General features: G+C 47.8%; 1 protein-coding gene across 10 annotated transcripts in view; it reads right to left on the reverse strand.

Annotated features, from left to right (window-relative positions):
- Positions 1-24389, reverse strand: part of DENND1A (DENN domain containing 1A) — a 519789-nt gene that overhangs the window by 65703 nt on the left and 429697 nt on the right. For all 10 annotated transcript variants that reach the window (XM_046662949.1, XM_046662983.1, XM_046663004.1 and 7 more), the window contains 5 exons: positions 7369-7473; positions 6882-6969; positions 4822-4862; positions 2392-2463; positions 1111-1167 (listed from right to left, as the gene is read on the reverse strand). In XM_046662949.1, the coding sequence (XP_046518905.1) occupies positions 1111-1167; positions 2392-2463; positions 4822-4862; positions 6882-6969; positions 7369-7473 (363 nt within the window). The remainder of the gene's footprint in view (positions 1-1110; positions 1168-2391; positions 2464-4821; positions 4863-6881; positions 6970-7368; positions 7474-24389) is intronic.

Consider the following 24389-nt stretch of genomic DNA (forward strand, 5'->3'; position numbering starts at 1 on the left):
GTGGTACATTTGAGGGGCGTAGGGATAATGAAGCAAGTGATCCCAAACATCTTTTGGAAAACAAAACACTTGTTTCAGGACGGTAGTATGAAATATTGTAGCGGTAAGAACACAGATGCTGCAAGTAGGTGGACCTGGAATCGAATCCTGGCTTTGCCAGGCTCTGACAGTGTGACCTTGGAATGGAATCCTGGCTTTGCCAGGCTCTGACAGTGTGACCTTGGAATGGAATCCTGGCTTTGCCAGGCTCTGACAGCGTGACCTTGGGCAAACTTCACCTCTGAACCACAGTCTCCTTACACACGAAATGAGAATAATACCCCCAGGGTTGTTCTAAGGATTAAATGTGAGAGCTCCTAGCTTGGACCATCCTTAGTAAGTGCTGAATGAAGGGCGGCAACAATAATGATGACGACATTCATAACAACATAAAAATGCTCTCTCTATTATATTAGCCTCCCTGTAGAAGTCTGGAGAATCAGGTAGGGGGACTCTTAGCAAGGATGTAGTCTGTATGATTTCATACAATTTTACTGACGGTCCAAAAAGACAAGCAGAGCCTCTCCCTGCCCCCTAAAGGTCTCAAACATGAACTGCCAGGCTCCTCTCGGTTACTCCACCACTGTGAGGAGAGCCCACAGCATCCTCCTCAAACCCACCTTTTGTGCCCTGTGTCTGCATGGTGGCCATGTGCATGCAGAACCACGGCAGTCATTTCCCTGGAGATGCTTCTTGCTTTTGGTCACAACCAGCCCCAGGGCAGAGGTCAGCTGGAGGGGGGAGCTGTGCTGGGATGGGGAGGCTGAGCCAATTTCTACAGAACCCTGTGAACCCCAGGCCCTGTGGGGTGGGCGAGGGACAGACCAACAGCGGTAACTCTGAACTTGCTTGCCTTTGTGGGTTTAAGCCAGAGTCTTAATGTTATTTGAAGACAGTTTTTTGTCTGTGAATATTTATAACAGTGTGAAAGCTCCCGGACAGCTGGTACTGCATTCTGAAGTGTGCTAACAACACTGTATCAAACAGCCCTCTATTGATCACATCATACTTTTTTGTGGCCATGCATTTCAGACACGGTGCTTAGACATTTTGAATAAGAACTTCAAGTACCTTTTGCTTCAAGCGGTTTTTCACCTCTTTTATTCCCATTTTTGCATGATCTTTTGCCTGCATGAAAAATTAATTTAAGTTAAGATTCCCTTTCTGTTTCCAGCAGGGACTATGCTTGATTTCAGTCCGTCGCGGATCACCTTCTCTGATTACTGGAAAAAGGAAGGAAAAATGGGATCATCAAGTCGAAAACATAATGGCTATGAAAACAAATACAATGTTAAAAGGTTAAAAAAAAATCCCTTAAAGAGGCTACAGAGATTTTATTTTCTGCATTTTGATGGCACTGAATTTTTCTTCCCCTTCCGAAGCCCTTCTTCTGCTCTCTGTAATTATTTATCTCAGCAGTCTGGTGACAGCTACCAGTAAGAGTAGAGCAGCAGCTTTTCTGTCTGCAAGATTCAGAATATCTATTACATTTCACTAGGGCAGGGCCTCAGGACCAATTTTCTGCCCAGGCTGAATGGCCTGAACAGACACATTGCTTGGTTTCTCTAGTTCCATTTCTTAAGTCTCATTTCAGCAGACACGCTGGCTTTTATTTTCTGTCATTTTAGACCTGTGTGGTTCTGTTGGCAGCCACCCACCCCATTAAAATAACTACAATTTAAGCACAGAAAGGACTAACAAAATTAAAAATGGAAATAAAACAAAACCACCCCAGTTAAGTGGCTCAGAGTCAAATTAGCAGGCAAGAGAAACCATGAGAAGAAAATACTTGAGGCTTGTAAAAGATGGAGCATCGGGAACCGACGTGTTCTCCCATGTTCACTCTGCTGTGGGCAGGAGTTTCACAAACAATGCATTTCCTATAGGGCAGTCATCAGAGAGATGATGAAGGATTTGGGACAAAAATTAGGGGATGTGTTTCCACCATGAACACTCTTCAGTAACCTGCAAAGGAGCTGCCTTCTTTTGACATAATAATGGGGATACCCATAGGAAAGGTTTGCCAGAACACCAGGTGGGCCAGGCCTCGGGTCCCAAGGACACTGGCATGCAGCAGCCAGAATTTTAGCCACCCAGCCTACGTTTTAAAAGCCCAAACCAGTAGCCTCCCACTTCTCTATCACAGCAACCGTGAGCAGAAACACTTTAAATTAAAAATGTCAGTGACCTGGTCATAAAATATCACTGCTAAATAATTCTAAGAGCATTGAGAGCTTTAGGAAATAGCACAGCGGCCCCTGAATCCTCTCTGCTGTATTGGATCAGGTATATTTAAGAGTTCTGTTATGCTAAGGAACAGATCTGAGACCTGAGACCAAGACCCGTACTTACAAACTTATAGACAGTCTTCATGGCCGGGTTTGCTTTCGTTTTTACAGTATTCAGAATTGCTCCACTTCCTTTCTGTAATAAAAATGTCAATTAGCAATTTGGACTGAAGATACTGTAGGCCAACACCAACAAAGACCTCTTCTCTTGAATCAAGTTGAGCAACATTTCAAGAGTATGTAATTTAATTAGAGAAACAGGCCTAGATAGTAACTGGTCCCGGGCCATTAGTTAAGCCCATGGCAGATTCACCAGGGGTGGGCATTGAGGAGGAGGTCGGGATGAGGATGGAGATAACCAGCTGAGGGTGGACTCTAGGCTCACTATTTTGCTTGGCACCAGTCCGCTGGCTGGAAGGAAAGCTCATCACAGGCGCTCTGAGGCAAGGGTTTCCCCAGAGTAATCTACAGCTTCTCAAGAAATTCTAGCTACCACAGACAATGTCAAGGTAAGTTTAAGACAAGGAACTCTACAGCTAATGCTAAACCGGCGCAGAAAATTGGGGGCCTGATTAGTCAGGATTATCTGGCTACTCTGGAGACATGCAACCCTCAGCCATGCACCTTCCTCTCCTCATCCTGGTTTTCTGTGTTGCCGCTTTAAATCACAAGGAAAGTAGGCTGCGTTCCTTACACCTATATCTTAAGAAAAGGAAAGAATAGCCATAAATGTTAATCATTTCTCGGCTCAGCTTCTTTAGGAGAGCAGAGGAGTAAGAGGGGGAGGGAAGGCTTTCCCAGTACACAAAGGAAGCAATGAATGGATATGGTGCACGCAGGCTCCGGACATTTTGTGAGAGCTCATTGTGGGGACATCATGTGTCAGGTTCTGAGGGTACTGAGCCACAGGAGGGCTGCTCTCTGCCTTCACAGACCTCCAGTCTGGAGGGGCACAGGGTAAACACTGACAACCTGAGGTGATGAGAGCTGTACTGGTCGTGTGCACAAGGAGCGTCGGGGCAGCTCACTGTCTCAAAGGTCAGAGAAGGCATTAGAGGACAAACCGTTTGGCCTGGTCCATAAAGGATGAGTAGGAGTTCATGTAGGGGATAGGAAGGATAAGAACATTCTAGGGATAGGAAACAGCACATGGGAAAGTGCCAGGGTGTGTTCCATGAGTACCAAGTGGTCAGTGTATCAGGGGAGGAGTGGCAAGCGAGGCTGAGAGGCCAGATGGGTCAGCTCATGAAGGGCGAGGGTAAGGAGTCTACACTCCAGAGGATTTTTAATCAAATGGATCACATAATCAGATTTGTGCGGGTTTCGAAAGATAATTCCAACTTATTCAAACTGAGAGACTGGATCAAGTGGGTATATAAAAGAATAAGATACACTAATGTAATTATTGGGATTAACTTTTAGCACAATTTTTGGTAACTGCCTGTATTAGAAATTTTGAGCATTAGTTAAAAACATTACAATTTGACCTAGAAAGCATTCTATGTTGTAGGACAATATGAAATTTTCACCCACTCATTTATTCCATAGTGCTTTCCAAAATTATTCAGTATCCCATTTCAATGGTCCTTTGGAGTATTAAAACTCCCTTTATCAATCAATCAACAAGTCCTTATTGCTTGACTATGATTTGCCAAGTGCTGTGTTTGGCCCTTCAAGAAGAACAAAAGAAGTCTTTCACTGAGGAATTGCTTACTCCTGGCCAACTGCAGCCACTTCCAACCGACCTGCCTTGGCAGCAGAGCACTTGGCCCACAAGCAGGAGAGAACATAACACATTATGCTGGAGTTGCCTGTCTGTGTTCTAGCCCCCTAATGAGACGGGGAGCTTCCTTAGGGCATGGCCTGTGTCCTGCTCCCCACTGTATTCCCAGGACCCAGTGTGGCACCGGGCACACAGTAGGCCTTCAGCACATACTCACTGATAAACCCATGTAAAGGAAAGGCAAGAATTTGAATTCTCTAGTGGCTTCTGAAGTCCTAAGCACCTGGCTTCCAATACAATAAGAAATTGTTCACAACAACAGTGAGGGGATGAAAAATTCTCTCAGTGATGTGTCCCCCATTTTTTCAGGAGCCTTTGCTGTGAAAAATATTGCAGAGCAGCAAGACGGTCACATTTTTGGTTTTTCCATGAAAACTTCCCAGTTGCACTGGTCCGAGAAAGAGACCCCCCCTCCCCCCACCAGAGATGCTCTAAGATGACCACACCTATTCAACATGCGTTGGCCAGCTCCCTGAGACCAGAAGCTTCTCCTGGCTCTCCTCACCCTCACCGAGGGATGGCTTTGGACAGTCTCATCCTGCTAGGCTCCACCTGGCACTAGAACAGCCTCGCTTTACAAACAAGACCATCTTCAGCTGAGAGAATGGAGTGCCCCAGGCTGAATGACAGCCTTGTGGGTGGCCTTAGAAGCAGAGGGCTGCCAGGAGGCTAAGGAGGGGCCCAGGTGGCTCTGTGGTGGTACACACTTACCCGGACTGTGGAGAGCCACTGATGGTACAGTTTATCGCTGCCTGGGGAAAGAGGAGTCAGAGAAGCTGTTATCGAAAGAAGCTATGTGCCCTCAGGAGTTCCTCAAATTGCTCTCAGCATGGAGGGCTTGGAAAGTTCAAAATCTGGAGAACCACGTGGAGACTCCCATGCCCCATTCTCTGAAGGAGGCAGGAATGAGCTGCCGCCACAGGCTCTCTTCTTCACACAGAGACCTGATCCTATCAGTGCCCTGAGCACAAACCAAAATCCTCCCCATTGTCCAAAGGAAGAGGTCCGAGCTCTTAGCAAGCCTGCCTCTCTTCTCCAGTCTTGTCTTGGCACCCCCTCACCCGCTGCCTCTCCATCCTGTGTGACCATTCTGTACTACCTTATGCTCCAACCACGAGGAACTACCTCGGGCTCCCTGACCATGCGTCCTTGCAGTCCTCCATGCCCTCACAAATGCTGTTCCCCTTCTCTGGCCACTGTTCCCTCCTGTTCCCCACTGTTCCTTTCTGCTGAGTACCCTCAATGACCAGCTCAGATGTCATTTCCTCTGTAAGCTTCTCCTTTCTCCTACTCCTTCCTCTAAACAGCCCTCTAAAATAGGTAGCATCCATTCAGAAGTCCAAGTTCTCTGAAGCTCTGTGAGCCACCCGAGGACAGGAACCACAGGGCCGAGTGTCCCAGCGTGAGCACCCTGCTGGACACACACTCGGCCCTCAATACCCTTGAGTAGTGACAGGGCAAGAAAAGGAGGTGATGTTGGGAAACTTGTCATTTTATCTGGTGGGATGAGGAGGTCTTATGGGTGACGGCTCTTCCAGAAGCTCCGAATGACCTTACTTAGTTTAGCAACACAAAAAGCCCGTCTTCTCCTCAGAACTCATATTCACCCATTAGAACACTACCCAAACCTGCCTCCTTTGTGCAGTTCTCAGGTTACAGAGTGAGAATTGATAGAGAACTATTCTAATGGCACAAAAACCTGTTTCTGCTCCTTCTCCTGAGCTGGTTTAATTTGTATGTGTTTTAGTTAAGTATCTCCTCCTCCTGCCAGTGTAAAAGCTCCCTGAGGGCAAAACTAGGTCCCCCATTTCTACTCTGCAGGGCTCTGCGCACAGCAGCTGCTCAGGAAATGCTTAGTGACGATCCGCTATTACCGTGGGCAGACTTGCATGGACGTGCTTAATCGTGCTCTCCGTGCAGCACAGGCTGATGGGGCCTCTAAAAGTGGCTCTGCAGGGGAGATAACGCCTGTCTCTGAGTTTATGGACTGCTAGTTGGATCAGCACTGTAGTCCATACACATGCCCAGAATAAGAGGGGGCCAGCAGCGTGATTCTTATTATTTTGCATTTAGTTTTGACTTTGCTGCCAAAGACTGAGGCCTTGCAACCTGGAAAGAAGACCAGATGGGGACTCAGGAGGGAGGGTCGGTCACTAACACCTCTCTGGGCCTCAGATGTCTCCTGAAAAATGAGGCGATGATCCCTCCAGCCCTAAAGGCCCGCAGAGACCGGGCACTCTGTGGTGACTTCCACATTTTAAAGAAACATTTACTGAGCAGTGATCCTGCGCCAAGGTCTGTCCTGGGTGGCTGCACAAACCTTTCCTCACAGACTCTGGGTGAATCTCGACAGGAATCCTGTGAGGTAGGCACCATTACTCTCAGCGCAAAGACAAGAGAACTCCAGCTGAAAGCGGTGAAATGACTCGACCGAGTTCTCACTGCCAGGGAGGAGGTGGTGTCCTGATTTGAATCCAGGTCCCTAATTCGATACCTGCTGTGCTTCCCACTGCATCACATTAACTACGTTAACTAGACTTTGCTCACCCAGGGGAAGCAACTGACCCCAGGACAGAAGAGTTCAGCTAGGCCAATGTGCATCTCATCAGAAGATGAAGAGGAATTCCTCAAACATTTCAAGGCCAAGGTTGAGATCAGTTTTTCCCTAACTCCCAATGAAGGAAAAAGGAGGCCACTGTTACTCCTGCCAAGCACACACTAATCCCACACAGCAGCCCACAGCACAGAGGGGAAAATGAAATGCTTCTCACCAGCGTACTCGCCCATGTTGATCTCCTCTTCAAAAACATCACTGAAACCTTCACCGGAATTGAGAAGGTCTAATCTACCATCAATAAACTGTAGAAAGAAAAAACAAAAACGTAACTGTGCACACAGAAACGGGAGAAAAACCCATTCAGCTGGATACCTTAGTGTATGACCAAGAACAATCATGTTTTCCAAGACAGGAAAGGGCCTTGAGAACTGTGAGTTTTCAGAACGTGAGTTTCAACTAGCAAGTTTCTAAAGAACTGGCTGCATGTTTATGATAACTTGTCAAACCGTGTGGCATATTTGCAGAGCGTCTGTCTGATCCCTGACCGCTCGTCTCACCCAATCCCCGCCCCAGACTCTGAGCCGCTGCAGGCCGAGGCCAGAGCCCCACCCATGCCCGCAGCCTCAGTGCTCAGCGTGAAGACAGCCGCAGAAATCTCCGCCAGGGATCCCGACGCAGGCCAACCCCGGGAGAGCTGGCACCTGTTTGAAGAGCTGCAGCTGTGTGGCATTCTGCAGGAACTGCCTCATGGCTCCAGAGCGATAGTGGGACACGAAGGCTTCCTCGCAGAAGGTGATCGGCTCCTCCTGGGAAATGGAGACGGAGAGGGGCGTTAGAGGAACGGAGTGAGAGCGACCCGTTAGGCAGCACTTCCACGTCTGCTGATTTATCTAATCCTCCTGTACCTGGTGCAGTGGCCGTTATTATTGACAGCCTTGTAGCCTGTGGATGAGGAAGCTGTGTCAGAGGGGAAAGGTCATTGCCAAAAGTCACACACCTGGCAGGAGGCAGAGCGGGAAGCAAAAGCAGGATTCTAAACCCCACCCGGTCCCTTCCACATTAGCCACAGTCACGTCCCAACAGTGAGTTAGTGGCATGTGCCCTCCAATGTGATGATTTCCAAACTTTTTGCTTTTGGGAGTGGAACGCTTTCTTCAGAGAGCACCTTCCGCAGGAGGAGTTCTGCTACATAAAACAGCCCAGCAGCTCTGGGGAGCCGGGGAGGGGGTGGGGGCCGGGCTCGCCTTGCTGGGCCGTCTTCCCCTCTCCGACCCCCGGCCTCTCCGCAGTCCCTGAGGCACCAGTTGTGGAACCCAGTTTGAAAACCATTTACACAGTGATCTTAACCAATAGCAAATTATAATTTTAAGATAATTATTTATATGAAAAAGCATGGATGATCAAAAATAAAATTTACCATCAATTTTATGCTGATGCTGTTTGATAAGGAAGTTTGCTTTCACCAAACTACGTTTTATGAGTCAAGAGAATGACACCCTAAGCTTAAAAAACATCCCATCCTTGTAGTCAACACCTCAATCCTCCTTTGAAGGTATCTGGAGTGCTCATCCACACAGACAAGTCTTTAATTTCGATGGTGTATTCTCCATTCTGAAAGATCAGACTTTTACATCTTGAGCAGAGTTAAAGGTACCCCTCCCTTCACAGACTTGGTGGCAAACACAGAGATGTTTGAAGCTCCACTTTTATCCTGTTTTAATGAGTTACGTGAGTGTTAAATTTACTGTCTAGCTGCTATAAATTCCAAGAGATCTTCCTGTTTAAATCTAGCCAATGTTAGCTCAGCAACAGGGCAGACTTACTGCACAAAGTCTGCATGGATGACCTCAAAAAATTAGGCTGGAGGGGAATGTTGATTTTTATAGAGGTATACACCACTGAATTCTACACAGGATCTGAGGCAGCCTACATAAGCACGTAAAACAAAGAAACAAATCAGAGTTGGAAAATACATAAAGATATAAAATGTATTTATTTGGGAAAATAGTATTGGATATGCAGCTCCTATATGGTTTCTAAAATTAAGCCACAAAATTAGCTCTGAGCTTCCTGGCTGCTAAAGCAAGAAGGGAAATAATGCACACTGTGCACTGTCTATGAGACAAAAAAGCTTCCCAGTTGTTCGGGAAAAAGACGGAGCTTTTCCTGACATTTATTACTTTGACATGGATTTACACCTTTCGTGCTGAAGAGCTGAGAGATCAGCTGTGGTAACCAACAGAAGCCCACCCAGAATTCCATCCCTGTGGTCTGGAAGTTTTGCTTCTTACCCTTGGAAGCACAGCCGGGCAATTAATTCTCTCTCCAGGTGATCTCATCCCTGAGCACAGTGTCCCTCACACACTGAATGATAAATACCGTCAGCTCAGAAACCTTTCTTGAGCTCTAATCCCATGTCTCCATCCCCAACTGGAATGGCCCACTAGCACTTCAAACTCAAAATGGCCCAAACCCCCAATTATTATCCAATTTGGACTGCACCCAAAATCTGTTTTTCTTTCTTTTCTAAGTTATCATTATCTATGGCCACCCATAGGAGACCTATCAGACTTCCCAAGTCCTTCCCATTTTACCAGTGAAATGTCTCACGTTTGTCTCCTACTCTCCATCCCACGACCCCGGCACAGGCCTGACAGATGTGTGGAGGTTTAACTCTATGCCCCTCTCCTGCTTCATTCTGCCCAGTCTACTCCAGTTCTTCTGGCCAGAGTGATTTCTAAAAAGCAAATTGGATCATGTCAATATCCTGCTCAAGAACTTTGGTTGCAGAGATGTTACATTTGTGTGATTCCTTGATTAATGTCTATTTCTTCCACTAGCCCATAAGCTTCATATGCGCAGGAATGGTACCTGTTTTGTTCAACATTGTGTGCCACACACATGGGGTCCTGGGTGGGAGAGGAAAGAAAAAGTCCTAGCTCCTTAGCCAGACAAACAAACCCTCTGTGTCACTTTCCTCTGCTCCCCCACATATCTTCTGCTCCTAATGCATCTCCTAATCACATGCCAGGGCGCTTTCCACTTTCTTCCTTGCTTTTGCCAGTTCTTTTCCTTCCACCTGGACTATCCTCCTGTTAAACACAGGCCTCTGGGTGGCAGTCACTCATCCTGCTCGGTGCCCCCACAGTGCCTTGTGCACCCCTGGCTGCTGGGCAATCTTCACTGTGTCCCCTGTGACCAGGAACCTGAGAGGGCAGAGGCCCCACTGGACCATCTCTACCCTCCCCAGGACAGTGCAGAGCCCAGCCCCCAGTTAGCAGCTCAGGAACATTGGTTATAGAATCACAGAATGAGCTGGGCCCTGGTTCCCAGCATAGGAGCCTTGTGGTGGTACCGCTTGGCCTGATGGTAAAGCAGTCTCAGAGCAGGATATTAGGTGAGTGACGCCTGTGCCCAGGAGTTTAGAACTGCTCAGAGGAAATGCTCAGTGGAGTTGTTAGCCTTTCGTCCTGGAGCTTTGGCTCAGCATTGCCAGGAAGGAGAAGTCTGCTGAGGGACCAATAAATTCAAGAGAGTTTACAACCAGATTTGTATGTGGGGGTAGCCTGAGGCAGGATTTAGCTGCAGGAGAGAAGAATCTCATCTGGAGGAGACATGAACATTTTGGGCCTGTCGTCTACTTACTAGCAGTGAAATCCCCCTGGATCATATGTCTGTGTCATAAAAACAGACCAAAGGATATGGCACGCATGGGAGAGTCAAGGGAAATGTGACAATGGGAGCTTTCTCTGTAAAGAGCTTACAGGACAACATCAGCAGCATCAGTTAGACACGGAAACAACTACTACCACACAGTGTAGTCGGTGGTGGTGTTGGGGGTGGGGGCGGTGTGCAGGGCTGCAAAATGTCCACAGGAGTCAGAAGACGAAAAAGTTAACCCTCCCAGGGCAGCAGGTCAGAAAATGTGAGGAGAAGTGGGCATGTTTCAGTGGAGCCTGGATGGGTGCATAGGAGTTAGGTGAGCAAATCCTAGTTGTTCAGGGCAACTGTTCTACCCTAATCCTGCTGAAAAACAGTGACATTGTTACCCGGAGTCATGTACAAAGGTCTGAATGGCAATAGGCACAGAGGGCTCATTCCTCTGGAGCTGCTCACCTTCTAAGGAAGTGACCATAATCACAATTCACCTGATCTTTACAGAATAGCTGAGGTAAGGTGACTCGCCCAAGGTCACATGACCCGTATGTGGCAGAGTCAGGGTTTTCTCCTCGGGGCCTCCAAAGCCTAGCCATCATCCACGTGGTCCACGTGGTTGGGTTTTCTCTGAGGCCTCAGTTCTAACTGTTTGCACTTGGACATCCGCTGGAGAGCATGAGAGTTTTCTTTAAAGTTGGACACTCAAAGCACCTGCCTCTCAGAGACAAACAGCTCCCTGGAGTGAGCAAGCGTTGTGAAGGCTCTTTCTGTCACAGGCCCAACTGGAGGATGCTGAACCATTTCCACCACCTGGTCCATTCCCCACCTGTCGAGGCAAGGGCCGCCCCCACTCCACTCTGCAGTGGAGAGGAGAAGGCAAGATGTCTTGTTAACTCCCTCCTTTGTAAGAAGTGCTGATTTAGTTCTCCTGTTAGGCTGATTAAACCTTTTGTCTTCTTAGGCGACACTCTAGGTGCTGGGGCTACTGGCTGATAGCGACATTAATTCAGGCAAGTCAGGCCGTGAGCATTCAAGCTCAGACCACATTAGTGGAGTTTTCCATCTATGACCTGAAGGACAGTTAAACACAGCTGCTTAACCCTACCAAGGACTTTGTTACAAAAAGACAAGTTTTACTTTCGGATTATCTTCTTGATATACGGAATCACTTGAAAATTCCATTACTAGTGAGTCAACGTTTGTTAACAGGTGAAGTCGGTGATTCAAAGGTTTTTGATACTTCCAGAAATAAATGGCTTTTATCTACATCACTATGGGTACTGGTGTAAAGATAAAATCTCCCTTCAGAGTCTTCAGCCACTTTTCTTGTTCTGCTGATTTATGCTTAAAGTACTAAATTCTTATCTTCCTTCATAAATTGAATTTTTATCAAAATTTTATGTGCACATTTACTCTGCAATTCTAAGAAAAAAGGAGGTGTCCACTCTTTATGGACCTTGCTTAAAATTTTAAAGATGATAATTTCGGAAGAGTCATTCATCCAAATGTTTTTAAAACACCTACTATGTGCCAGGCTCTGCATTAGGGGAATATAAAGATGAATAAAATCTAGTTCCTATAAGTAATACTAATAACCAAATGAGGGGTGGGGAGTGGATGAAGGTACGGATGATACAAGAACGGAAGAATGTTATGTTTATAGCAGCATTATTCACAATAGCCAAAAGATGGAGGCAACCCAAGTGTCTATAAATGAATGCATAGACAAAATATACATACAAGGAAATATTATTCAGCTTTAAAAAGGAAGGAATTTCTGGCACATGCTTAATATGTATGTACCTTGAAGGCATCATGCTAAGTGAAATAAGCCAGTCATAAGAGGACAAATACTGTCTGATTCACTTATATCTAGAGTAGCCAAATTCATAGGGACAGAAAGTAGAATGGTGGTTGCCAGGGGTTGGCGGGCAGGGATGGGGAATTGTCATTTAATGGGTTAGAGTTTCAGTTTTGCAAGATGAAAAGACTTCTAGAGATGGATGGTGGTGATGCTGGCACAATAACGTGAACATACTTAACGCCACTAACCCGTACACTTAAAAATGGTTAAAGTGGTAAAATTTGTTACATATATTTTACCATAATTAAAATTTTCTTTAAATCTAAAAGAAAAGAATGATAGAATGTTTATAATGTGGAAGGTGGGCAATGGGTACGTGGGAGTTCATTTCTTTGGGTATAAATTTGAAGTTTTCCATAATAAAAAGCCAAAAAGGAAAGCTCCTGTCATCAAAGAATCCTGCCTAGTTCGGGGAATAAATAACTACGGTGCAGTGTGACAAGTGGTATACCAGAGGACTGGTTTTGTTTTTCTGTGGGGTAAAGGCACCTTTAAAAGTATTTGCTCCATTTAAGGTAATACAACACGCTGGAGAGAGAACACATCTTGGAGTCAGAAAGACCTAGACTTGAACCTTGACCCAGACCATACTAGCTTTGTGACCTCAGGTGACTTGTCTTTCCTCATCTGTGACAATTACTCAAGGCTGGCCCACCTCATAGGTTTGCCTGGAAAATTAAAACAGATTACAACACACAGATTTTCCATAAATAACTGTTTTCTTGAGGGCAAAGATTGGGTTTTACCAGAGTTGACAACATAATTTGTGGGACCCAGTACAAAATGAATATGCGGGAAGAAGCTGCCGTTAGGCATAAAAGTGCCATACTAAAATATAAAGCTTTTTTCTTTCTCTCACAGTCTCTTTCTAGAGCCATTATGGTGCTTTTTAAATTTACTATTTAATGTCATTCTATGTGAAGAAAAAATAAAATTTTAAATTATTAGCATGACTTTTATTGTTCAACTTTATATTGTGCAATGCCAGTTTTAAATGCTAACATATGTGGAATAGCATTTTGTAACTTGTATATGCATTTGTATTCTGTTCTTACCAGACAGTGGAAATGCTGCACAAAACTAACTCAGCTGTTTTAATTTCAGTTCCTGACATACGCACATTCTACTAACACCCTCTACCTTTGCTTACTATGAGAGAAGACAAGGAACTAGGGTTGCTCCATCTTTCCCTCTCCTTCTATGTCATCATTTTCACACTAACTGGTTGGCTAATACAAGGAAGCAACAGGAATAAGAAATGTGATAGCTTCCACGGTCACCCATGTTTCTTAGACCACCACTTTCCATCTTTGCTGTCTTTCAGCACTGAAGAAAGTTCTGGTTCTAATACAAAGTGCGGCCTCTTGGGGCTGTCAGTGCCCCACTGACTCAGTCTTGCTTTGAGTCTTGCTGAACTCCACATGTCATGAGCCTGCTGGAACTCTGTGCCATGGGGCACTGAGACGCTCTATGCGATTGGGATGGCAAGGCTCCAAGGAGGGACATTATGCCTGTCTCCTCTGCTCATGCGCATGGCTCCTCTGTCCCATCAGACTTCATTTACAAAACAAGTTTGGAGGTAAAATTATTAAGAATTTCAAGATGGTGACAGCAGGGCATTGAGCCAGGCATGGGCCTTTCTGAGCACGGGGTGCTGTGTCTGCCCAGGTCTCACACTTCTTTTCTCCACAATCCCTGCACAGGTTACATCTCAGCAGGGACTCTGGCCTTGCTTGACTGTTTGCCAGCTGACTGGGCAGCGAACAGCTTCAGGCAAGTTTGTGGGTTGATAGAAGTGGGCTTTCTAAACTCCTGAGCACAACATTCAAGACTCTTTGTGATCTTCCCCTGCTGACTTTTCTTGCTCATGACATTTGGTCCACCTTGTCCCCATACGCATCCCCTGCTCGAGAGACTCTGGACTGTCTACCACCCCCAACCTCTTCACACTCTCACTCCTCTGGCTTCCTTCTTCGTGTTGGCCCCTTTTGAGAACCTTGCCTGATTCCTTCAGGTGAAGAGGGCGCCCCAGTGCCTCCTCGGTGTCTCTAGACCATGACCACCACCATCACCACCTGTGCCCAGCTGACCGCCCCCAGCCCACGGCAAGATCCTAGGGGGTAGGCTCTGATCTACTCTCAGTGGCTGGCAGGCAGTGGGTGTCAGCTGAGCCATCCCGGGCAGAGGTAGAGTGGGACACAGAGCTGGGTTCCAGTGTCAGCTCTGCCCATGCATGCAGATGACCACCCTCTCACCACCTGTAACACGGGGAGAACTACTGCCTCAGGGGATTGCTGGAGGTTAAACAGGGATGAATGCGATGGTGCAGTTAGTGGCGCTCACCCTTGGCCATGCATTAGAATCAGCAGGGGCAATTTTTAAATCCCAATGCCAGGGCTGGAGCAGTTTCAAAAACTCCCCAGATGACTCCAATGTAGCCAAGGGGAGAACCACCGGGACAGGTGAAAGTGACTACTAGCACAGTGCCTAGACCAATCAACACACAGTTTTTAAAATCTGAGAATAAAGAAACGGAACAAAGAAAGCCAAGGAATACGGCTCCATTTATCACCAGCAGTCCTAACTGGCTGCATTTTGTTTAAATACCTCTGAATTCCTAAGAAAACACCCAAGTCATTGGCCAAAGTGCAGTGCAGCCAAGAACCCAGCTCTGAAGTCAGAAGGGTGCTCCTATAGCCTCCCCTGGGCAGCCAACACTGCCCCACCAGCCACGGGTAAATCTCACGCGGAGGCCCCTGCTCTGGGCCTCAGCGCCACTTCCCGAGCTGGGGCCAAAGCACGGCTCCTCCCAGGGTCAGCTGTGGTGGCCGCCACGGAACCAACACAGAAAAGGCTTAGAGTGTCTGGCCTAGGGAATGCCAAATCCTTACTTACCAGAAGGCAGAATTAGATTATAGTAACTTCAGGTCAGCCAGAAGCAGGCAGGAGTTTAGGGAGAAGGGTGCCAATGTCAGCTGAGCACTTGCTCTGGACCAACCTGGACCTTACCCTCACTTAATCCTCCCCAGAGCTTGGAGACGTTCATAAATGACTCCCACTCTACAGATGAGGAAAGGACGCCCGTGCAGGTGAAGTGTTTTGCCCAAGGTCCCAAAGCTGGTGGCTCTGAATGACTCCCAAGTCCAAGCACGCTCTCCCTTCACCCTCAGAGGCACAACATGGTACATGCTCGAGGGCCACCAGGGTGGACTTGGGAAGGTGGTCACTGAATGGCCATAGTCAGACAGCTCTGGCTGGGCTGGGCCACATTTTGTGGTGACAGGACCAAGCCAGCCTTCTGAACCATTTATGCGGTAGCTCAGGCACGCTGGGACAGACTCCCAGCCTGGGCCCGTGACAATATAACAAGGCCTAAACAAAGAATCAATGTGTCGTTGTGAAGCTGGCTCACTGTTCGGATGATTTAAGTCGGGGAAATGTGGGTGCCTGACAAGAGCGACTCCGATGATTTGCGGGGCAGGGACGGCTGGGCTGACAGTATTTGCCCATTCTGGCCAGCCGCTCCGGTATTGACAGAAGCCCCCGCACACACTCGCTAGATTACAGTAAAGACATTCAAATCACAGGCGCGTCGGCCCACGCCTCAGCTCCTCTGTGCCAGCAGCCCCTTCCTTCTGCATTAACCGAGACAAACAGGGAGAAGTCAGGAAATTCTGATTAGCGCAGGAACGGCAGATGAGCGGGGAGGCCTGCGGAAGCCGAGGAGACACAATGAAGTGGGGCTTCATGCATACCAGCTTAAGATTTTCCTTCCATAAGAAATGCAGATGGAAATCGGCTCTACAAGGACAGCAGGTGCAGTGATTAAAAACGGCTACCGCTTACTGAGCGCTGACCCTGTGCTAGGTGGCTTTACATGCATTATCTCACTTATTCTTCACAGCAAGCCCAGGAGGTGTTGTTATGATCTCCATTTTACAGATAAGGATATTGAGGCTCAGAAAGGTGAAGTCACCTGTCTCAGGTTGCAGAGCTGGTCAATGACAGAACCAGAGTTTGATGTAAATTCTGTTTGGCTCTGGGGCTCATGCAACACAATATAGTATCTCTTGATTAAAAGTAACAATCACAAGATAGTATTGGAAGTACTAGCCGCCACTGGGGCTGCTCTAGCAATTCAAAGAGATAGATTATAAGGCGGTCATGAAGAGAGGGGGCTTTGGAGAAATGAGTGTGAGTTTTGGCTCCTCTATGTGATTCCAGAGCCCTCTCACCTCTTGGAGCCTCCACCGGAAACACCTACCTCACCCTCTAAGCATACAGCGCCATCGTGTCGTCAATTCCAAGGAGCAGCGGCCGCTCAAAGCGAGCTGACATGAGAGATGGTGACCATCTCTGTGCTGCAGCAGAGCGACAGCTCTCTCCCCAGATGGAAACCAAACAGGTACATGCCGAGACCTCAGCACCAAACACCTCCTGGCTCAGCCGCCTCGGCTGCACCTGAGTGTGCCTCACTGTCACCAAGAGCCAGATTCTGGGTTTTAACACAGCGACCGTTGCATTCCCAAGTCCCAAGAAAGGATGTGCCAAACTGATTAGAGCCAAGGAGTGCAGTCCCCTGAGAGTGAGGAGAAGGCAGTTTGAGAGCTTATTGGAGAGAGGGTGGGTTTTGAGGGCCTGGCAGACCCCCCAGAGAAACGTAAATAACCTGAAAAGTGATCAGCAGGAGAACCAACATGAGCTGCGGCAATGGGAATACGGGACTCACGGAGCAAAAGGCTAAAGGACACGAGAGAACACTGAAGAAGCACAAATTAGTCTGCAGAGAAGAAAAATTCCCAACCCTCTAACTGAGTTAAGTGAGGGGCAGAGAGACACACCTCACTAAAGAAATGCTGCCCCCAGTCATTGGCGGCACAGCCCTTAGGGGCTTCCTCCACAGCACTGTCCACACACTGAATTGTCAGGCTCACTTACTGGTTCGCTTATTTATGATCACCCCTCTCCCGAATGCCACTTGTTCAGGGCCGGTCTCCAGTGCCTTGATGGGACTTGGTGCCCAGGAGGCTCTGGCAGCAAGTCTTTAGTCATAAACAAAGGGCAGCACTGTGAAGGGGAAAGAGCGCAAGGAGAAGAGTCAGACCCCTGACTTGGCCTTGATTCCTTTTCCTTGTCCAGGCCTCACTTTCTTCATCTGTGAAATGGTAAGGTACTGAGCTAGAACATCTTCAAGATACTTTCTAATGCTAATGTGTTGTTTCTAGGCACAGAAAGGGCCTTTTTCCACGAGGTCACCTACGGCTCCTCACAGAGAAACAAGACACGATGCACAGCCTCTACTGCAGAGTCGGGAAGAGAGTGAACTCGAGTGGGAATGACAGCACTGCCACTTCCTGTGTCTGGATCACATGTAAGGCCCTAATCCCTCTCAGACCAGCTTCTCACCCGTAAGATCAGGGAGAGACTTCCTACCCCACAGGTGACTTGTGTAAACAGCTTAGCCCAGGGCTCCACTCCTAGAGGGGTGAAACAATAGTAGTCTTTTACCCCAAATAATGGCAGTTCTCTGCCCAAAGCATGCTTTCAGTGATTTACTTCAAGCAGCCCTGTTTCAGGGCATGAGACATGCCCTACCTGCCCAGGACACACGTTGGGTGAGTAGAGTCAAGACCGTGACTCAGAGCAAGGAGAAACGGGAGCAGCACAAAGCCACCTTGGGCAGAGCCCCACCACGGGCTGGGTGCAGCAGGCACACGGTCCCCAGGGTTAAAGGGTGGATCTGCCTAAGAGCCCTGTGAAGAGAGCTCCTAATCCTCCTCCTACAGAGGGAGGGGATGTGACTCGCCCAAGGCCACAGAGCTGAGAAGAGCCAGAGTTGTATTTGAAGTCAGTTCTGTCTGACTCCAAAGCCCAGGCAGGCTCTTCCACGACACCCCACGGCACTCTGAGCATGCTCAGTTGCCCAAACACGTTTTTTCTCTGGGTTTGTGGGGAATTCGAGACACAGCAGATGATTTCCCACACAGAAATGTCCTTTGCCACATACTGCAGCCCTCATCCAAGGAGCCCAGAGTCTTTACTCGGGGATTGTGTATTGCCTGGGGACTTAAAAGAGGCTCAGGTCAGCCCGGAGCTCCAGGAATGGGGAAGCAAGTGAGCCTCAGTTTCCTCATCTGTGAATTGGGGATATTACCTACTTCATATTGAGAGGAAGTTGAGAGGTTTGAAATGATATGGCATCCGTCAAGGTGCCATTACTGAGTAGCACACAGCTGGTGCTCAGCGGAGGTTAAGTCCTAACAGCTCTTTTCAGATGCCCTTTGAGAACTAGGTGTTACATCTCGTGTGGGACCTTCTGCATCGTTCACTCAACAAATACCTGTGACTGGGGTGCTGGGAGAGCACAGCCAGGGTGACTTTGTCGGGGTGGGGTGGGGTGGGGTGAGCTCCAGGAAAGGCCACATGGGGGAGGAGGTGATATGAAAACCAAGCTCCAGGTACTCGCTAGATGGGAAAGCAGAGGAGGGCGTGAGCAGAGGAGTGGGGCCGTGACAAGGCCCGGCTGGTGATGCACAGTGAGGAGCTTGTGTCCTCAGAGTTCAGGAGGCATGTCACAGATGGGGTAAGCGAGACAGATGCTCATTCTCCTCTTCCTTATTTGGGGGCATTTTCACTGAGAGACAGAGATCTGAGGAGTGGTGGATGTTGGACCCTTAGAATAAACAACTGCTGAGAAAGATGCAAAAAATAATTACTCAGCACATGCTGGTGGCTCACCCCTGAGCAAGCCGCCCAGCCCTGAACTGAGCCTCCTGGGTCCGAGGAGCAGACTCCATTCACAGGGAAACTTACTGAAGGGGCTTCATTTACTTAGAGCCGCCTCCTCCAATCCACCCTGGATAGGCCAGGCTGCTCCAACAGCCACCGGACCACTCCCCTGTCCCTGGCTCCCAGTGTCTGCAGATCTGTGCAGGCGTGCAGAGTGCGGAGCTGGAGAGAAGCGCTCCAGGCGTGTGACCCTGCACAGCTCACAACCACAGCTCCTCACTTCCCCAAACACCCTGGAGCCGGCTACAGTTCTCCAGACTGGTCTGTAGTCTCCTGTCTTTGCATGTGCTGCACCCTCTGCCAGGAGGTCCTCCCATCCCACTTTCTCAGGCTGTGCAAGTTCCCCTTCACCCTTCAAGGATTAACTCGGGGCTAGCTGCCCTGGGATCCTCCCCCTCGTCTTCTTTCTGCCTTGGGCTGGGTCAGGCGTCCCTGCTCTGGGTTCCACAGCCCCTCTGCTCACCTCCACTAGCGCACTTACTGCCATTTTTGCATGCCTGGCTGCCCTGTCAGTTCCCCTGCTAGACGGTGGACTCCTCAAGAGTATGCGTGGTATCTTATTTGTCTCTGTATCTCTAGTTCCTAGCACAGTGCCTGGGCCAGTGCAGGCCCTCTGATGCTTGTTGAATGAATTATTCACCGCAGATAAGGCAACAGGAACATTTCTGAGAAAGAGGCCAACAGGGTGCAGAGCAAGACAGACTGACTGAGGATGTGAGGATGAGGGTTAGCGGGAGGGAGGAAGGGAAAGGAGAGAATGTGGTGTGTATACTGGGAGGGGCAGGGAAGGGAGGCGGGAGGCCGGAACGCCGTCTAATTAGACCACATGTGCAGAGCAGCATCTGGCTCAAAGCACAGCAGTTTACACCGCTCCTGGAGTTGTCGTGGAGACAACCACATGACCAGCCTGGAGCCGAGACTCAGGGGCAGCAATCCAGATGCACTCCTAACATATTCTGACAGAGAGCAGATGGGCAGCTATTTGCAGGGCCAAAAAATGCCAACTCCGCTCCCCTCCAGACCTGCGTGCCCTCACTGATCATTTTCATCTTGTAAAGTCATTCTTATCTGCCCTGGAACCACCAGTTCCTCCCGCATAGGAATCAGTGCAAAAGCTGCTATTTTTGTAGTTCCCTGACCATCACAACTTCCGGCCTGCTCCTGTGGGTGAGGAAATGTCACCACCTTTAATGAAGGGGTCCTTGATGGCGGGTTCCACTGCCGCAAGGCTCCCCCCTAAATCTCTTTCTCTACTAAAAGCGTCTAAATTCCTTAGTCTTCAGTCCCACTGAAGAGATGCAGACCTGGGAGCAATGCTGTGGGAGTGTGTGGAGAACATGGGCCTCGTGGCTGAGCTCCTGCTCTGTTGGGTACTCGCCCTGGGCATGCGCTCAGCCTAAGCTCAGTATACTTCTCTGTAAAATGGGCTTTGTTAACACCTACTTTCACAGGATTATTATAAGGATGAAATTAGATAATTATGGAAGAGCCCTAAGAATTATAACACCCTATATAAATGTACCAGGATAAAAAGTTCTTTATAAACCTCAAAAATTTTAAGCAGAAAGCTCTTATCAGCTGGGTAGTAGGAAAATAACAAAATCTCAGGCTCTGAATGAAACTATACATTATTACCCACTTGTATGGCAAATGTGTCTCAATGTCTTTGGTGAGGTGGGAAAACATCTAGTGTTGGAGAATCAAGTTGAGTTTGAATTCTGCCTCTGATGGTTACTAGCAGTGTGATTTTCATTAAGTAACAAACTCTCTAGAGCCTCAGTTTCTTCATCTAGAAAATGGGAATAATCATTCTTACCTCCTATGAGCTACTTCCGGTTGTGAGAGTTAACTGGGACAATACATGTAAATTGCCTAGCACATAGTAGGCAATCAAAAAATGTTAGTTCCATTTCCCTTCTCCTTGATCATTTAACTGAATCAAATAAGACTAAGGTTGAGAAAGAGCACAGTGAAAAGCACGGATTCAGTTAGAGCAGGTTGGAATCCCACTTAATGGCTGTGTGGCCTCGGGGAAGTCCTCATCTTTTCTGAGCCTCAGTTTCCTCTTCTGGAAAAGGAGGAAACTAGGACCTACCTTGTCATGGTGTTGTGTGGTTTAAAGGAACAGCATACATAAATGGTTGTCATTATATGATAAATGGTTGTCATTATGATCCTCCTCACCCTTACTGGAGAAAACCTCAACCCTTTTGGAAAAATTACACCTTCTATATGGGTCTAGCCTGGGGTACAGATGCTACACTGTCTCAAAACAAATGAGTTTCATTTTTGAGGTCTGGGAAGTAAAGTGAAGTGAGGACCCCCACCAAAGGTGCGGGCCGCTGGGGCAGGCACGCATCAGGACAGCCACCACTGGGCCCGCTGGCCTGCTGCCTGAGTAGCCTGCAGGGCAGGTGGGTCCAGGAGCCAGGAGGCTTGTTTATAAAGCACGGCAGGGGTTCGCACCGCCACACAGTGCCTGCCATCGCAGGTGTGCAGAATGCCCGGCTAAAAATACTGCTAACGTGGGTTTAATGTCGCCCAGCAGAGACTAATGATTGTTTTCAGTAAATATTAATTATAGGAGTCACCCAGATAAAGTGGAGTGGCATGAATATTCCTGCATCTACAATGCAGGTGAAGGGACTATTTGGGGAGACAATTTCTTATGCCTCCTCCACGGAGTTATTTAATGGCTGGTGGACTCTTAATATTTGAGAGTTTCTTGGTTAAAATACTTGGAAGTCTTTTTATATGTGAGGTATAGGGATTTCCTTACTTGAGAGATGATCTTCCCCAGAACACACAGCTGATTCAGTTCTACTGCACCCTTTACCATGACAAATTGTCACAATGGTGTGGAGAACACAGACCATTGGTTCAAGGCACAGGATACTGGCTGGCTGGTCTTGGCCAAGAGTCTCTGTAAGAGCCCGGATGTGGGGTCATCAGCCTTGAGGTGTTCTGGTTCTAGTGCTGCCTAGTTGTGTCCCCCTGGGCAGGCCCCCTCCCTCTCTGAGTCTTGGTTTCCTCACCTCCATGGGAAGCTATTTGTGGATCACTTTGATCAGTGGTTCCTGCATCTGAAATTGCAAGGAAACTCACGTAGGGAGGTTCTCTTTAATGCAGATTCGTGGGCCATGGCTCAGACTGTTACAAAGCTGCTCAGAGGAGTCTAATGCCTTTGGTAACCTGGGGGTGCGGGGTAGTGGTATAGCGTCAACAATAGTAACAGACACTTACATGTGCTTACCCTGTGCCAGGTACCTTTCGAAGTGTTTTGCATGTATCCACTCATTTAATCCTCATAACAACCCCATGAGGTAAATATTGTTGCTGTCCCCATTTTATAATTGGGAAACTGCGGCACAGAAATGTGAGGTAACTTCTCCAGGTTCGCGCAGGCAGGATTTGACCCAGGTGGTCTGCTCGCCTCTGTGCCTGACCCAGACTGTAAGCACCAAGAGGGCAGTGGCTCTGCTTCTCTTCTCCATCACAGCATCCCCAGTGCCCAGGGCAGAACCTTCCCGAGTAGGTGATGGATATGTTCATTAAACACCTAAATACTTTTACGTAGGCTGTATCTCACAGCGTCCCGAGGAAGCTGGGATCATACCCTCCATTTTCAGATGAACAAATGGAGGGCAGAACAGTGCGTTAAGCAGCTTAGGGCCGTTTCACAGTGAGTGGTAGGACTGGGATCTGACACCAAGCCTGGCTTGCTCCTTTATCTCCTGCTATAGTTTAGTGGGACATGATAGCAAATTCCTGCTCTGCCGGATGGATGTGAGGATTAATGGACGTGAGACTCCCTTATCAACTAAATTGCTTTCCAAATCCTTCCGGTGGACTGCCTCTGTTTCTCCCAAGGTGGTTAGCTTCAAAGACAAGGGCGCTCAATGAACATTTGTTGACTGAATGTAAACAGATGAGTGGAGACTATGGCCCAACACGATTCTTGGCAAAGAGTAGGTTCTCAGAGGGGACTTTTATACCCTAGGTTTTTTCACTGGGACATGTGGACTATAACAGTCCTACATGAGGCCAAGGCGTTCACTCATCAGGGCCCCTGATTCTGACTTTCTAGAACCCGGATTGGTGACCTTTCAGGTCCTGATCTCTGTGTCCCAGATCCCTCTGTGATAGACAATGTGGAGAGAGGAGGCTGGGACTGGATCTGACCCAGCAGGAGTTTGGCAGGACTAAGCCCATAACTAAACCTGACCCAGTCCTGAATCCATCGTGCAGACCCCCGCCTCCGTTTTTATGGTTGCATTAATAAGTCTTCCACAGGCTTTCGGAGGCTGTCAAGGGGATGAACATCCAGGGGATGGGCTGAAGTCTGTGCCTGGGGCACCACAGTGGCTGTGACTTCTAGCCATTTTCCTGCCTGAGGCCAGTCCATAAAATAAGGACAGTCTGGTTCCCAGGAAATGGCAAGATCTCCAACACGGTGGCTGGCAGGTGTCTTATCTTTGGGAATATCAAATCACCATGACTGTCTTTTCAACAACAACAACAACAACAACAACAACAACAACAATAGCAGTTGTCTGCTATTCACAAACAGTATTTATTCTAGTTAGCAATATACATGCTGAATTTTGTAGGGGGAAGTGTACCGATATCTGAAACTTACTTTGAAAGCCATCAAAAAAGAAGATGCAGTGATGGATGGATAGATATGTGATAAAGCAAGCACAGTAAAATGTTAATAGGACGATCTAGATGGTATGCGGGTATTCACTGTAAAATTCTTTCAGTTTTTCCGTATGTTTGAAAAATTTTGTAACAAAATTTTGGAGAAAAACCCCCCAAGGGGACATGAAATACCAGACTTCAGAAGGGCAAGGGCAGAGGCAGGGTGTGCTATTCCACAATCGACCAGTCTTGAGGGGACACCAAACATGACATTGTGTCATCCAATTGATTGCTGATCTAGTGACAGGGAGGTATTAAGAGTGAGTTATAAATGAAAAACAAACTATTTATTATACATTGACTATGAGACAGGCACTGTTTAAGCACCAGAACAGTAATGACTAAACCAGTCAGGGTCCCTCCTCTGAGAGAGCATGGTGAGATCACACACATACAAATATGTGACAGGCACATGAGAGCATCTACCCCTTTTTTAGATCTGGAAATAAAGCTCTGAAAGGTCAAGTGACTTGCCCAAGACCATATGACAGATGGGGGCTGGGGGTTTATATCGAGGCACATCTGAGTCTAAAGTCTGAGTTCTTTCCTCTGTCACCTGCCACATTCCAAAAGGTCACTAACATCATCAAATCTCATTTGCTCTTGATGAGAGGAGCTACATGGAAAACTGACATCTCAAGGTCATTTCCAAATTTCAATCTAGTCATTCTTTTCAACCCTGCCTCTCACCACACTGAGTCTCAGGGCACC

This window comes from Equus quagga, chromosome 1, assembly GCF_021613505.1.
Source record: "Equus quagga isolate Etosha38 chromosome 1, UCLA_HA_Equagga_1.0, whole genome shotgun sequence".
Lineage (NCBI taxonomy): Eukaryota > Metazoa > Chordata > Mammalia > Perissodactyla > Equidae > Equus > Equus quagga.